General features: G+C 42.1%; 1 protein-coding gene across 1 annotated transcript in view; it reads left to right on the forward strand.

Annotated features, from left to right (window-relative positions):
- Nucleotides 1-121: 121 nt before the first annotated feature.
- utp25 (UTP25 small subunit processor component) overlaps nucleotides 122-14,932 on the forward strand; it is a 37,597-nt gene continuing 22,786 nt past the window's right edge. Inside the window, exons 1-6 of the mRNA XM_070888696.1 lie at nucleotides 122-275; nucleotides 1,169-1,208; nucleotides 3,771-3,975; nucleotides 4,164-4,385; nucleotides 10,529-10,614; nucleotides 12,500-12,910. Coding sequence (XP_070744797.1) covers nucleotides 166-275; nucleotides 1,169-1,208; nucleotides 3,771-3,975; nucleotides 4,164-4,385; nucleotides 10,529-10,614; nucleotides 12,500-12,910 — 1,074 coding nt within the window. The 5' untranslated portion in view covers nucleotides 122-165. The remainder of the gene's footprint in view (nucleotides 276-1,168; nucleotides 1,209-3,770; nucleotides 3,976-4,163; nucleotides 4,386-10,528; nucleotides 10,615-12,499; nucleotides 12,911-14,932) is intronic.

Raw genomic sequence — 14,932 nt, forward strand, 5'->3', positions numbered from 1 at the left:
TCAAATTCGGAGTCAGGGAGGCGGCTGAACCAATCGCACGAGGCCGTATTGGGAGGTGGAATCAGACCAGCCGATGGAAATTGTCCAATCAAATCCGCAGCAAACACGCGGTGCTCAGTGACGCCAGCAAGTTGGCTGGAACAAGTGTGTTGTGTGGTATGTGAAATGGGGAAAAGAAAGAGCAGTGGACGGTCGCGGGAGAGTGGGAGCAACTTAACCAAGAAACAGATGAAACACCTCCGGGAATTCGGGGAGGAACATCCCTTTCACGATAAGTGAGTATGTCTGCTATCACCTTAAACTGGCACCCGTCTCTTGGAGCAAGCTTTCGGCCACCTTTCCATCCAAGCTCGGCGCATCTTCCTTTATTCAGCCGAAGCTCCTTGGGGTGATCTACGTTTAAATCTCTGTAAAAAGTCCAACTTTTGTTGAGATTTTCTAGCAGGCCCCATTGCCCCATGTCTGCATTTCAGCACGGGTCCAATGTTTTCTAAACTTTTGAAGATGTGGGTCTCGCTGGTAAGGCTGGCATTTATTGCTCATTCCGAGTTGCTGCAGTCCATGCTAGGTCTAAGTCGGGATGGTGCACTTGGAGTTGATGGTGTTCCCATGCAACTACTGCCCTTTCCTTCTAGGTGGAGTTTGTGGGTTTGCGAGGTGTTCCTCACAAAGCCTTGATGAGTTGCTGCAGCATATCCTATAGATAGTACACACTGTAACCATGGCATGCTGGTGGTGGAGGGAGTGAATGTTTAATGTGGTGGATGGGGTGTTGATCAAGCAGACTGCTATGTCCTCGAAGGTGTTTAACCTCTTCGGTGGTGTTGGAGCTGTACCCAACTAAGGGAGTGGAGTGCATTTCCATCGCACTTATGCTTTGTAGGTGAGCCACTCACTGCAAACTACCCAACCTCTGACCTACTCAGGATTTAAATTGCTGTTGGTGTCTGTACATTCATACATTTACTTTGTGTTTTTGCATTTCAATAGAAAAACATTACATTTATGTTGGGGGCAACAATGTTTCTGCACAACTGCTAAATTTATCGATGAAAGACTTATCTAACCTAGTAGAAAATGTGGGTACACAAGTACTAATCTAAATTCTGTCTTAAAAATAGGCTAGTGCCAGTAGCCAGTGTTGTAACGTTTGGGTATTGTTTTGCAGGGTTTCTGAAAAAGCAGTGCCAGCTCAAATTGTTGAACTGGTGAGTTTCAATTATTTTTTGTGTTTAGTATCTACTGATTACAGTGCTTCTCAAACACAAAGCTTTCGGCCATCTCTCCACCCAACTATTTATATACCAAGCATCAAGCTTGGTTACAGATAGAACTGAACACCTGGAAACAGATGACCCTGTGAAACATAGAAACATAGAAAAATAGGTGCAGGAGTCAGCCCTTCGTGCCTGCACCACCATTCAATAAGATCATGGCTGATCATTCATCTGAATACCCCTTTCCTGCTTTCTCTCCATGCCCCTTGATCCCTTTAGCCATAAGGGCCATATCTAACTCCTTCTTGAATATATGTAACGAACTGGCATCAACAACTCTCTGCGGTAGAGAATTCCACAGGTTCACAACTGAGTGAAGAAGTTTCTCCTCATCTCGGTCCTAAATGGCTTACCCCTTATCCTTAGACTGTGATCCCTGGTTCTGGACTTTCCCCAACATCGGGAACCACCTTCTTGCATCTAACCTGTCCAGTCCCATCAGAATTTTATATGTTTCTATGAGATCCCCCTGATTCTTCTAAAGTCCAGTGAATACATGCCCAGTCGATCCAGTCTCTCCTCGTGAATCAGTCTGGTAAGCCTTCGCTGCACTCCCTCAATAGCAAGAATGTCCTTCCTCAGATTAGGAGACCAAAACTGAACACACAATTCCAGGTGAGGCCTCACCAAGGCCCTGTATAACTGCAGTAAGACCTCCCTGCTCATATACTCAAATCCCCTAGCTATGAAGGCCAACATGCTATTTGCTGTCTTCACTGCATGCTGTACCTGCATGCCAACTTTCAATGACTGATGTACCATGACACCTAGGTCTCGTTGCACCTCCCCTTTTCCTAATCTTCTGCCATTCAGATAATAATCTGCCTGCAGTCTCTTAGCATCCTCCTCACAGCTCACACTGCCACCCAGCTTAGTGTCATCTGCAAACTTGGAGATATTACACTCAATTCCTTCATCTAAATCATTGATGTAAAATGTAAATAGCTGGGATCCCAGCACTGAGCCCTGTGGCACCCCACTAGTCACTGCCTGCCATTCTGAAACTGTGCACTGTCAGTCCCACTGAGCTTGACAATGGTGAACGCATGTTGGATGAGGATGGTGTGGTCAACCATGTCAGAAGCTGCAGAGAGGTTTAGGAGGTTGGGAAAGAAATTACACACAATCCCTGTCTGAGGATGTAATTTGTGACTTTGATTAGTGTTGTTTCAGTGCTGTGGTAGGGAAGTACTATGGTATGGATGGCACCCTGTTTCCAATTCAAACATGGAATTGCAGGACAGTTGGCACAAAGGCAACAACACGTTCAAGCGCTTTGGAGAGGAATGGGATGTTGAAGATGGGACAGTAGTTTTCAAGGACAAAGGGCTTGAGGGTGGATTTTTGAGGGTGGCGGCGATGGTGGTTTTGAAAGCCAGGACACTACCTGAGGAGCAGGAACCATTGATAACGCCAACTATCTTGGGGGCCCAAGAAGAGAAGGTAGTGGGTTGGGAGGTGATCAGCAGTTTAGTCAGAATGGGGTCAAGGGAGCATGAGGCAAGTCTCTTGGACAAGATGAGGTTAGCGAGGGATGAATGGGGATGAGAAATTGGAGAAAAATGTTGGTTCATGGATAGGGTGGGGGGGAGCATGGGGGCAGGCAGACTAAGTGGTGAAGCAGCTGAATGGTTGGTCTCAATCTTGGTGACAAAGAAGTCTCTTGGTGGTGAGCGGAGAGGGGTTTAAGGAGGCAGTTTGTAGTGGAGAAAAGACTGGAGGAGTGATAATTTTGCTCTCCAGGATGATTCTGCAGTCGTGTGTGGTTTTGGCAGAGGAGACTGAGACTCAATTGTGCTTGATGTGGTCCAGCCAGTTCAAGTGATGGGCAGCTAAATCTGTTGAGCACCAGATATGCTCAAGTCTGCTCTTGGAAATTAAGTATGCATCCTCCCCCAAAATGTGAAAGAGAATACTATTAATGGTGAGATTTTCTGGAATATTTTATAAAAGCATTAAAATTTTACAATTCTGTAAAATCTCATTCTTCAAATTAGCCTCAAGTTCTTAACATTGCAGTTCTAGAATCTGAATCGGACATCACAGTACCTGGAACTGCATTTGTAAGTCCTTCTGAAAACACCTAATACATTTACAAAGCTTGCATAAACATAGGTGCAATCTATGTGTTAATAGAATACATATTAGGGACTAGTGGGATACAAAAATAAGTGTTATGAATCATTTGCTGTTCAGCAGTATTTTAGTATATACTAAACTATTGGTATCAGGTGTATGCCTCATTTCGACCATTTAGAATGGCAATAACATTTAATGACATTTGTGTGTTTTATGTCTGTTCAAATATTTGGTACAGACTACAGCTTATCAATGTTTTTCATGGTTCCTCAGAAAAGATCCTAGACTTTATCTCCCAATGTTGGACTAAAGTCAAGAATTCCTTTTCTGGGGAATCTGTGACACGAAATGCCTGAAGAACACTTTGTGTCTACAAATATTCTTCAGATTATTTATATTCAAATATATTTTCAGGCTGACAGCTCAGAACAGTCCGATTCAGAGAGTGATGCAGAATCTGGCTCTGAACAGGTGACTGCCTACCAACATCTGTGCTCCACCTTAAATGTCGCAGAGGATGAAGACTGTGACAATGAAAGTGAATTTGAAGGAGAGGAGGAGAACCAAGGTGATGAAGAGGAAGAGAAGGATGATAGTGAAAATGCCCAAGAGGAGAGAGGTATTTTGCCAGTAATTGCTATTGCTTGTATATTAAATGACTGGATGGGAGAAGAGTATCCTATACAAAAATGGCAAATTCTGTTAATATTTAAGATCCATTGCAAATATTTTATATTCTGATCATTAAATCATAATCTGCCTTTATATTAATGTTTTTCTTCCTTGGTTTTTAATTCCTGTTAACAGATGCATTCAGTGATGCCTGTACTGAAAACAAAATCAGTGTGGCAGGGAAAGAATTTGCAAAGGATGAGCTGGTACATGATGATGAAATTGAAAATGCCACTGACCTGGAAGCTGATTTCATTGATGTAAAGAATGAAGCCAAATTCTGTCTGGAAAGTAATTTCATTGGAGATGGAAGTGAAGATGAAAATGATAAAGTTTCTTATGTAAACAGTTCTGAAGGTGGGACTTGCTGATTTCCATGTGTGCTTGCATTAGGACATTTAGCCCCTCTAGCCTGTTCCACCATTCAATGAGATCATGGCTGATCTGCGACCTAACTCCATATACCCTCCTTTGCCCATAGTCCTTCATACCCTTGATTAACACAAAGTCTATCAATCTCAGATTTAAAATTAACAATTGATCTAGCAACAATTGCCATTTGCAGAGGAGAGTTCCAAACTTCTACCACCCTTTGTATGTAGAAATGTTTCCTAATTTCACTCCTGTAAGGTCTGGCTCTAATTTTTGACTATGCCCCTTAATCCTAGACTTCCCAACCAGCCAAAATAGTTTATCTCTATCTACCCTATCAGCTCCCCTTAATATCTTGAAAACTTCGATCAAGTCACCCTTTAACCCTCTAAATTCCAGGGAATACAACCCTAGTTTGTGTAATCTCACCTCGTAGTTTAGCCTTGGAGTCATGATATCATTTTCGGAAATCTGTGCTGCACTCCCTCCAAGGCTAATATATCCTTCCTAAGGTGTGGTGCCCAGAATTGCTCCCAGTACTCCAGGTGTGGTCTAACCAAGACTTTGTTCAGCTATAGCATAACTTCTACCCCTTTGTATTCTAGTCCTCTAGATGTAAAGGCTAGCATTCCATTAGCCTTTTTTATTCTCTGTACCTGTTCATGACATTTTAATGATCTACGTACCTGGACTGTTGGTCTCTTTGGACCTCCACTGTTTCTAGCTTTTCACCAAAATCTGAAAGTGGATGTATTCACATTTGCCTACATTGAAATCCATTTGTCAGTTTTTGCTCATTCATTTAATGGATGAATATCTTTGTAATTTTATGCTTCAATCTATACTGCAGCGCATTCTGGAGGGGGAACAGCCAGCTGTCGTGGTGCATATAGGTACCAACGATATAGGTAAAAAATGGGATGAGGTCCTACAAGCTGAATTTAGGGAGCTTAGGAGTTGCATTTAAAAAGTAGGACCTCAAAAGTAGTAATCTCAAGATTGCTACCAATGCCACGTGCAAGTCAGAGTAGGAATTGCAGGATAGTTCAGATGAAAACATAACTTGAGGAATGGTGCAAGGAGGAGGGATTCAAATTCCTGGGGCATTGGAACCGGTTCTGGGGGAGGTGGGACCAGTATAAACTGGACGGTCTGCACCTGTGCAGGACCGGAACCTATGTCCTAGGGGGAGTGTTAGCTAGGGCTGTTGGGGAGGGTTTAAACTAATATGGCAGGGGGATGGGAACCTACGCAGGGAGGCAGAGGGAAGTAAAAAAGGGGTAGAAAGGAGAAAAGCAAGAGTGGAGGGCAGAGAAATCCAAAAAGGGCCACATTACAACATAATTCTAAAAGGACAAAGGGCATAAAAATAAAACAGGAAAGGTGGCTCAATTGTGGCTAACAAGGGAAATTAGGGATAGTGTTAAACCCAAGGAAGAGGCATATAAATTGCCCAGAAAAAGCAGCAAACCTGAGGACTTGGGGGAGAAATTTAGAATTCAGCAGAGGAGGACTAAGAGTTTAATTAGGATGGTGAAAATAGAGTATGAGAGTGAGCTTGCAGGGAACATAAAAACTGACTGCAAAAACTTCTATAGATATGTGAAGAGAAAAAGATTACTGAAGACTAATGTAAGCCCCTTGCAGTCAGAGTCAGGTGAATTCATAATGGGGAACAAGGAAATGGCAGACCAATTGAACACTAAGGAAGACACGAATAACCTGCTGAAAATACTAGGGGACCGAGGGTCTCGCGGGAAGGAGGAACTGAGGGAAATCCTTATTAGTCAGGAAATGGTGTTGGGGAAACTGATGGGACTGAAGGCTGTTAAATCCCCAGGGCCTGATAGTCAGCATCCTAGAGTACTTAAGGAAGTGGCCCTTGAAATAGTAGATGCATTGGTGGTCAATTTCCAAAATTCCATGGACTTTGGATCAGTACCTATGGATTGGAGGGTAGCTAATGTAACCCCACTTTTTTAAAAAAAGGAGGGAGAGAGAAAACTGAATTATAGACCGGTTAGCCTGACATCGGTGGTGGGGAAAATGCTGGAATCAATTATTAAAGATGTAATATCAGCGCATTTAGAAAGCAGTGACAGGATTGGTCCAAGTCAGCATGGATTTATGAAGGGGAAATCTAGAGTTTTTTTAAGGATGTAACTGAGTGGACAAGGGAGAACCAGTGGATGTGGTGTATTTGGACTTTCAAAAGGCTTTTGATAAGGTCCCACACAAGAGATTAATGTGCAAATTAATGCACGTGGTATTGGGGGTAATGTATTGACGTGGCTAGAGAACTGATTGGCAGACAGGAAGCAAAGAGTGGGAATAAACGGGTCCTTCTCAGAATGACGGGCAGTGACTAGTGGGGTGCTGCAAGGTTCAGTGCTGGGACCCCAACTATTTACAATACACATTAATGATTTAGACGAAGGAATTGAATGTAATATCTCCAAGTTTGCAGATGACACTAAGCTGAGCTTTGAGGAGGATGCTAAGAGGCTGCAGGGTGACTTGGACAGGTTAGGTGAATGAGCAAATGCATGGCAGATGCAGTATAATGTGGCTAAATGTGAGATGATCCACTTTAGTGGCAAAAACAGGGAGGCAGATTATTATCTGGTGACAGATTAGTAAAAGGGGAGGTGCAAAGAGACCTGGGTGTCATGGTACATCAGTCACTGAAGGTAGGCATGCAGGTACAGCAGGCAGTAAAGAAAGCAAATGGCATGCTGGCCTTCATAGCGAGAGGATTTGAGTATAGGAGCAGGGAGGTCTTACAGCAGTTGTACAGGGCCTTGGTGAGGCCACACCTGGAGTATTGTGTGCAGTTTTGGTCTCCTAATCTGAGAAAAGATGTGCTTTTGAGGGAGTGCAACGAAGGTTCACCAGACTAATTCCTGGGTTGGCAGGACTGACTTATGAAGAAAGACTGGATCGGCTAGGCTTATACTCTCTGGAATTTAGAAGAATGAGAGGAGATCTCATAGAGACATATCTAATTATGATGGGACTGGACACATTCGATGCAGGAAGAATGTTGCCGATGTTGGGGAAATCCAGAACCAGGGGACACAGTCTAAGGATAAGGGGTAAGCCATATAGGAGCGAGATGAGGAGAAACTTTTTCACCCAGAGAGTGGTGAACATGTGGAATTCTCTACCACAGAAAGTATCCAGTTCATTGGATATATTCAAGAAGGAGTTCGATGTGGCCCTTACGGCCAAGGGGATCAGGCAGTGTGGAGAGAAAGGGGAGTGGGGTACTGAAGTTGCATGATCAGCCATGATCTTGAATGGCGATGCAGACTCGAAGGGCTGAATGGCCTGCTCCTGCACCTATTTTCTATGTTTCTATCACTGACCTGTATTTGTAGTGAAAAGAAAGTTTGTATTGTGATGCTTCCACATAGTTACCAACATCAGTAGTGTTATTCTGTGCCATCATGGGGCAGAAGCAAGCAGAGGCTATTAAAGTGAGTGGAGGGATTGCCCAGGAATATTTGGAAGGATGTCTCCTACCTACATCCTGAGTTGTGAAGATTCATGGCACAAGAAATGGGATAAATAATTCCTTGAGGGAAGTTTTGGGAGATTCTTCAAATAGCTGTGTGGTTCTAGTGTAGTAGATTGGAAAGCTGGCTTTGTTCTCATTGGAACAGAGAAGGTTTAGAGTCCTCATTTGAGGTATACAAAATATTGAGGGGCCTGGATATGGTGGATAGCAAGGGCCTATTTCCATTGGTGGAGGGCTCTATTAAGAAGGGGCATAGTTTTACGGTTGGTGGAAGGTTCAGCGGGGATTTGAGGGGGGGCTTCTTTACGCAGAGGGTTGTGGGGATCTGGAACTCACTGCCTGGAAGAGTGGTGGATGCAGAAACCCTCACCACATTTAAAAGATGGTTGGATGGCACTTAAAGTGCCGTAGCATGCTGGGTTACAGATCTAGAGCTGGTAATTGGGATTAGACTGGATAACCTCTTGTTGGCCAGCGCAGATATGAGTACTGCAGGAAATCTAATATGGCCAGGGTGATCTCCTGGACTAGTTTTGATCGCCTGGATGGGTCTGAGAAAAATTTTCCCAGATTTTTTTCCCCTCAAATTGGCCTGGGTTTTTATCTGGTTTTTGTCTCTCCCAGGAGATCACATGGTTGGGGCGGAGTGTAGAATGTTTCAGTGTAAAGGGTGGTCGCAGTTGTGTGGGGCGGACTGCTTGGGCTCGGTGCTCTTTACCTTTCTACCATTGTTCATGGGTTTACATGTAACCTTCAGGGCTGCTGACCAAGGGCCGTGCGGCTCTTTGTCGGTTGGCGCGGGCACGGTGGGCTGAAATGGCTTCCTTCTGCACTGTAAATTTCTATGTTTCTACTGCACCTTGCAGAGCAGAATGGTCCCTACAAGAGCTAGCTGATTTCAGCAAGGGCAACAATGGGAGTGCTACAATTTGTTTAAACATTCCTGGGGTGGGGAAACAAAAATTGGCTACTTCAGATCACTATCCAGTGATCCTGCTGGAAAGCATTTGTGTATGAACATTGGGTGAGGATGGATTAAGCTTGGCTTTGATACCTTGCATATTCAGGTAGTTTGACAATGCTTGTTGGATACATTTTCAAATGAACAATGGCAACACCAGAAGACATTAATAAACTTGCAGAATGGGTATATCATTAGCAAATGATTTTCAACACCGACCGATAAGTGAGGTATTACATTTTGGTAAGAAAAGTAAGGAGGTCACATATTTAGAAAAATAAGAATCTAGATGGGGTAGAGGAGCAAGGGGACGTGAGGTACAAATACATAAATCACTAAAAGTAGCGACACAGGTTAAATAGGCCACTCTTACATTACAACAATGACTACACTTCAAAAAGTACTTGATTGGTTGTAAAGTGCTTTTGGACATCTGGTAGTCGTGAAAGGCACTATATAAATGATGTCATAGTCTTTTCAAACAAAGCTAACCAAGCACTATGGTCTATTTCTAGAGGGATAGAATTAAAAAGTAGAGACATTATGTTAGACCACACATGGAATGCTGTGTACAGTTCTGGTCGCCATATGAAAAGGATATGGAGGCATTGGAGAGGATGCAAAAAAAATGTACAAAGATGAAACCAGAAATACGAGATTATACTTAAGAAAAGATGAACAGGCTTGGTCTCCTCTTGAAAAGAGAAGGCTGAAGAGTGACTTAATTGAGTTCTTCAAAATTATGAGAGGTTTTAATAGAGTAGACAGTGTGTTTCCACTTGTGGGGAAGAGCAAAACTAGAGGCCATCAATATAAGATAATCACCAAGAAATCAAATAGGGAATTGAAAATAAACTTCTTTACCTAGGGAATGGTGAGAATGTGGAACTCGCTACCACATGGAGTGGTTTGAAGTGACTCGTATAGATGCATTTAAGGGGAGGCTAGATAAGCATATGAGGGAGAAGGGAATAGAGGGCTGTGCTGATAGTATTAGATGAGAAAGGATGGGAGGAGTGGAGCATAAATGCCGGAATGGACTGGTTGGCCAAATGCTCTGTTTCTGTGCTGTATATTCTATGTAAAAAGTTACCAGAAGACTGATGGTTCCACACCTGTGAATCTTTACCTTGGCATGAGCTTGCTACCTTTTTGTCAGGGGTGAGGTGGACTGGAGGAGTCCTACCTTTTTTAGAAAAAAACTTTTTGTCCAGAATAACGGGAATGCATAATTCTTGGAAACTAACTATTGCCAAAATTGCAAAGCTCGTTTTTTGGTGGTTCAATTCATTTTCCGATTAGTTAAGATTATCAAAGATTACCATAGAGATTCATTGGAATCTTTAACTTTACTAGTTTATTTGAAATTAAAGAGAACACCTGGTAATGGTTCAGTCATAGGTTTTGTGTTTAGACCAGATCAAACTGGCTGTTTAGATCTGAAACACATCCTTCAACCAATGACATGTATTAAGAACACCATGCATCTACAGAACAGCCACAATAACCTAACATTGTTTCAATAACTCCATTTCAGTGTATTAGCTGGATAGTTCATACGCATTGCTGAACTATAGAAATCCATGTGTATTGAACATTAAAAGTTTTCTTTAATTTTGTTTAAAGCAATATAATTTTTCCTTTCAGACCCATTTAAGCAACATATGGACACAGAACTAGAGGATGACGATGTGAAAACGATAACAAGATTTAAAAGTATAACGCAGTCCAAGGTAATTGTCAACAAATTAGTTAGCCTTTGAATTCTCGAAGTTGAAATGGTTAGTCTCCATCATTTCAGTTTTCTGGAGGATGATTTGTCATTTAGTGTTTACGGGTGTTTAGTGTTTACGGCTTAAGATATTTGATGTATATATTCTCCCACCCCCACCAAAAAAATGGGGTTAGTATGAATAATTTCTGTGGACTTGATGCTAAGGAGGCAGTTATTCTGCATCATTGGATTTGTATAACTTGGCTCTAACTGCTAGTATTCAGTGTCTACTATTTGCTGTAAAATATACTTAAATAGTTTCAATTTTAGTTAAATTTGTAGCTCTGACTCATTGGGCCCAAATTTCCCCATGAATTGCACCGTTTTTTTGGTGTAACTTGATGTTTCTGGTGTATCTTTTAAGTTGCAAATATGGCCATTTAATTTGCGCCAGTGTAAGTAAGTGAGTTAGTTAGGTTTTTTGTTGGGTCAGTTTTTTTTTCAAAAGGGGGCGTTCCCAGCCACTTACACCATTTATGCTAATTTGGCCAGAAAAAAGTTGTACTAAACTAACTTACGGCAGCGTATGTGTTCACTTTTGTCCGCACAGAAAGACCTTACTTACGGTTAAGGAATCGATGCAAGTAACTACATATAAAGCACAAAAAGTAATAAGCAATTAATTAACAAATAAAATAGAAGGAACCCTGCACCTAAACAACATTTCAAGCACCACCAAGCACCAAACAAAGCACAAGCAGTAATAACCATTCACTAAAAACTAAAGAACTGAGGTAAATAATTAAATTAACAAATAAAGAGCTGAAGTCAATCCTACCTATGGCCTGGGATAGGTGAGGGAGAACGCGGCTGCCGACCCACCGTCTTTCGGGTGGGAATTTTTTCCCCTTTGACCTTTTTGCCTACTGACACATTATTTGTAATACAACCTAACTGCATGTTGCTGGCTATTTATTGATACATAGGATGGGATGTAGATTAAGCACATGGCTGTCACTGCATATGTGCTTCTTTAACATGACAAGATCACCACCCAACCAAACTAACGCAAAGCCAGCCCAGCATGGCAAGCGATGTTGTTACACGACATGCTATCCTCGGTCCAAAGATGACCAACCTCTTTTATTTTCTCCCCCCCCCCCCCCATCGCCCCGATCAAAACTCAGTCGCACCAACCTGTTTCTTGCAGCCCTCAGCGGCCGGCCTGTGCGGCAGGCCATTTGGCCTGGGATACGGGCTGGATGCGTTCTGCAGGCATCATCATCATTATCAAGGGACGGAGCTACTGCTCACGCGCGCAGCTGCCGGCACTGTTTTCGGGGCAAGGCTGTAGCTCCGCCCCACCCCACTCCACGAGGAGCGCCGCGCCAGGACCCGGGACACACAGCAGAGCGGCCAGAATCGTGAGTAAGTTTTTCGGCACTGTTTCCAGCGCACAAAGTCAGCGCATCTCGGGAGAGTGCGCCGAAAAAAGGGGTTGTGGAAATTTGGACCCATTGGAACTAGAGATTATATGTAAACTGTTAGCACAACACATTTGACAGCGTTGGAGATGTACACTCTTGTCAGTTTTGCATGCAGAAATGGCTAGCTCCCAGCCCCAGTTACTGGTGTCCACTAGTCATGTTTTTTTTAAATATGTTTCTGTATTCAGTGATTAAACACTTTTAAAATATAATCTTGAGGTTGCAGGATTTAAATTGGCTGTGTATGCACAATAAATTTATTTGAAAACCGTAACATTTTAGTCGGAAATGGGCAGAAATTTTGTGCTGAATTCCTTTGTGTAGTGATTTTATGTTTTAGCAGCTATAATTAAAATGTATTTCAACAGGCTCTTTCCAAGCCCATATCTCACTGTTAAATTTTTGTCTTTTTACAAGTGGACTACTCTTGGTCAGCTAGTATGGTCCAGTCCACTACCAAAATACACTCTCATCAAAGAATTGTCGGGTGAAGATTTGAAAAATCTCCATCTGCATAAACCTCTAGAAACAACATGGCCTAAGGTTAATGGTCAGCTCCTTTCACAAGAAGGTCAAATGAATCAACAAGAATTTTTCACACCATTACAACAAGGACTCTTCAGTATAATGAATGGTTACAAGGACTTGTATTATCCAGAAAGAACAGCTATTCGAAATGGAGAAGAAGTTCGCCATGCCTATTGCTTACATGTGATAAATCATGTGTTGAAAGCAAACTCACAGGTGCTGAGCAACAATGCACAGTACCGAGATCGGAAGGCAGAAGTTGATGATGACTTGAGGGATCAAGGACTTACAAGACCCAAGGTAAGGAATATTTCAACATGATAACAGTGCTGTGGGTTATTTGCACGCACTTTTATAAATGCTGAAATATTGGTGTGTATTTTTAAATAAACGCCTTTTTGAAACTTCACTAAATGTCAATATTGGTGGAACCAGTCTTCATGTGGTATGTTGTCACAGAGGACCAATAATGTATTCGGCGGCACTTAAGCCGGGGCTGCCTATAATCTGCTGTGGAGGCCTGAGACCTACATAATGCCCAATGCGATCAGTGATGGAACTGTAGGCAGGAAGTAATTTGTGTGCTAGAAACCTGTGTTCAAAGCTCATCAGACACCACACATGTTGCAAATTAAGGGGCCTCTATCCAACATGTGATTCGGGGGGGCAAATTAAAACATTTACACCAGTATGGCCTTATAATAGGGCCATTGCTTTTACTTGCGTCCAATGATCGATTTTAAAAGAGCCCTTTGTGCCTCTAAAAAGGTAGCATTTCAAGAGCAGCAACATGCTTCAATTACTGCTGGCACCTGACATCCTGACCTGACCCCCCCCCCCCACACAATGATCCAGAAGTTGGGGCTGCGACAAAAATATCTAAATGAGTTGACTTTATTATTAGTGTGGTCAATTCATTGGGCACAAGTGTGACCAGCTCGCCATTCACATGAGTCTCCATCACAGTGCCAAGACTGCATTATCAACCCCAGGCTATTGATGGGTGCTAGGATGTGCTTTTTTCCATTCTAATTTTCACAGAAGTCTAGCTGCATTCCTTGAGGGTGTCAAGGCCATGGGCTCCAAAAAGATGGAGAGAAATGGGTGAGTCTGCTAAGTATTTTTGCATACCCCCTACCTATCACAAGAGGTTTGGGGGCAGGTCATTTACCCGACCTAGATGGAGTGTAATATGGGAAAGACCTGAAAATGATGGGAAATAACCTTTTTGAATAAAACCACGGCCATTCGTAAACAAATGTTACCCTACAAACTTTGATAGCAAACTCCAGTCAAATTGCTTTACCACTGTATTCCAACTGGGACTATTCTGCTTGATGTCTGATATTGCTGTGTTTGAACTTTAATACTTCCATTTCCTTCAATCATGTCGGGAACCTTTTTTAGGTTAAAAATGTGTGGAGAAAGAAAGTTCTTGTTTACCTCCCAGTGAGTGACATTGACGACTCAAACACACCAGATTGTGTCTTTTTTTCCCAACTGATGCCCTGCACCTGCACAGAAGGTTCTTTTAAGCTTTTGCTTTTCTTTTACTACCCGCCTCATAAATGCCCAGATTTAAAAATGATCCTTAATCGCTTTTACTTTTTCTGATCCAATTAGGAACTGCGAATTATATTAAATCTTATTTCTCATTCTTGGGTTTTTGTGCTGCATGTAGAAATTTTCTGATTTTCTCCCATGGAGAACCGGAGAGCATATCAGAAATTCAGGTGCTCATCGTGCATGTTTTCCTCATGCAGTACATGCCCAAATTTCCAATATGCACTTGCAGCAGGCACGATTCCTCATCGGAAGCACAAATTCGAAAAATTGCCATATGGTTTGACGAGTAGCTTTGTGTTAGCTACAACAAAATCAAAAGATAAATTATTTGCATCTGTCTACTGTATATGTAACTGCCACCAAGTTTCTCACTCCATTCTAGTTCTTAATCTTCTCTACCTGATCTTGTATCTTGACTACACCCTCTCTCTCTTGTGTTCAGATGGTTTCCAGCATTAGCTCAGTCTAATTAAAAGCTAGTGCTCCTGCAGTTGCTGGATTGAAATTCTGTTGTACTAGTAAGGGGATTTATTTTACATCAAATATTTTAAACAACCTAGTTACCTTGCAATGAAATGTTATTTGATTTAATTTCATTTGTTTTTAAATTAGAACAAAGCTTAATATATATAACTATGCAGAAGTTGAGCTGACATTGAATTCACTTTGTTAATTTAATTTTCTAAATAATTGAAAAGATCTTGTAAATGTAAAGTCACTGAACCCAAGAACCCTATGCAGTGTGCTTGACTGGAC

The sequence above is a fragment of the Pristiophorus japonicus genome, chromosome 9 (assembly GCF_044704955.1).
Source record: "Pristiophorus japonicus isolate sPriJap1 chromosome 9, sPriJap1.hap1, whole genome shotgun sequence".
Classification (NCBI taxonomy): domain Eukaryota; kingdom Metazoa; phylum Chordata; class Chondrichthyes; family Pristiophoridae; genus Pristiophorus; species Pristiophorus japonicus.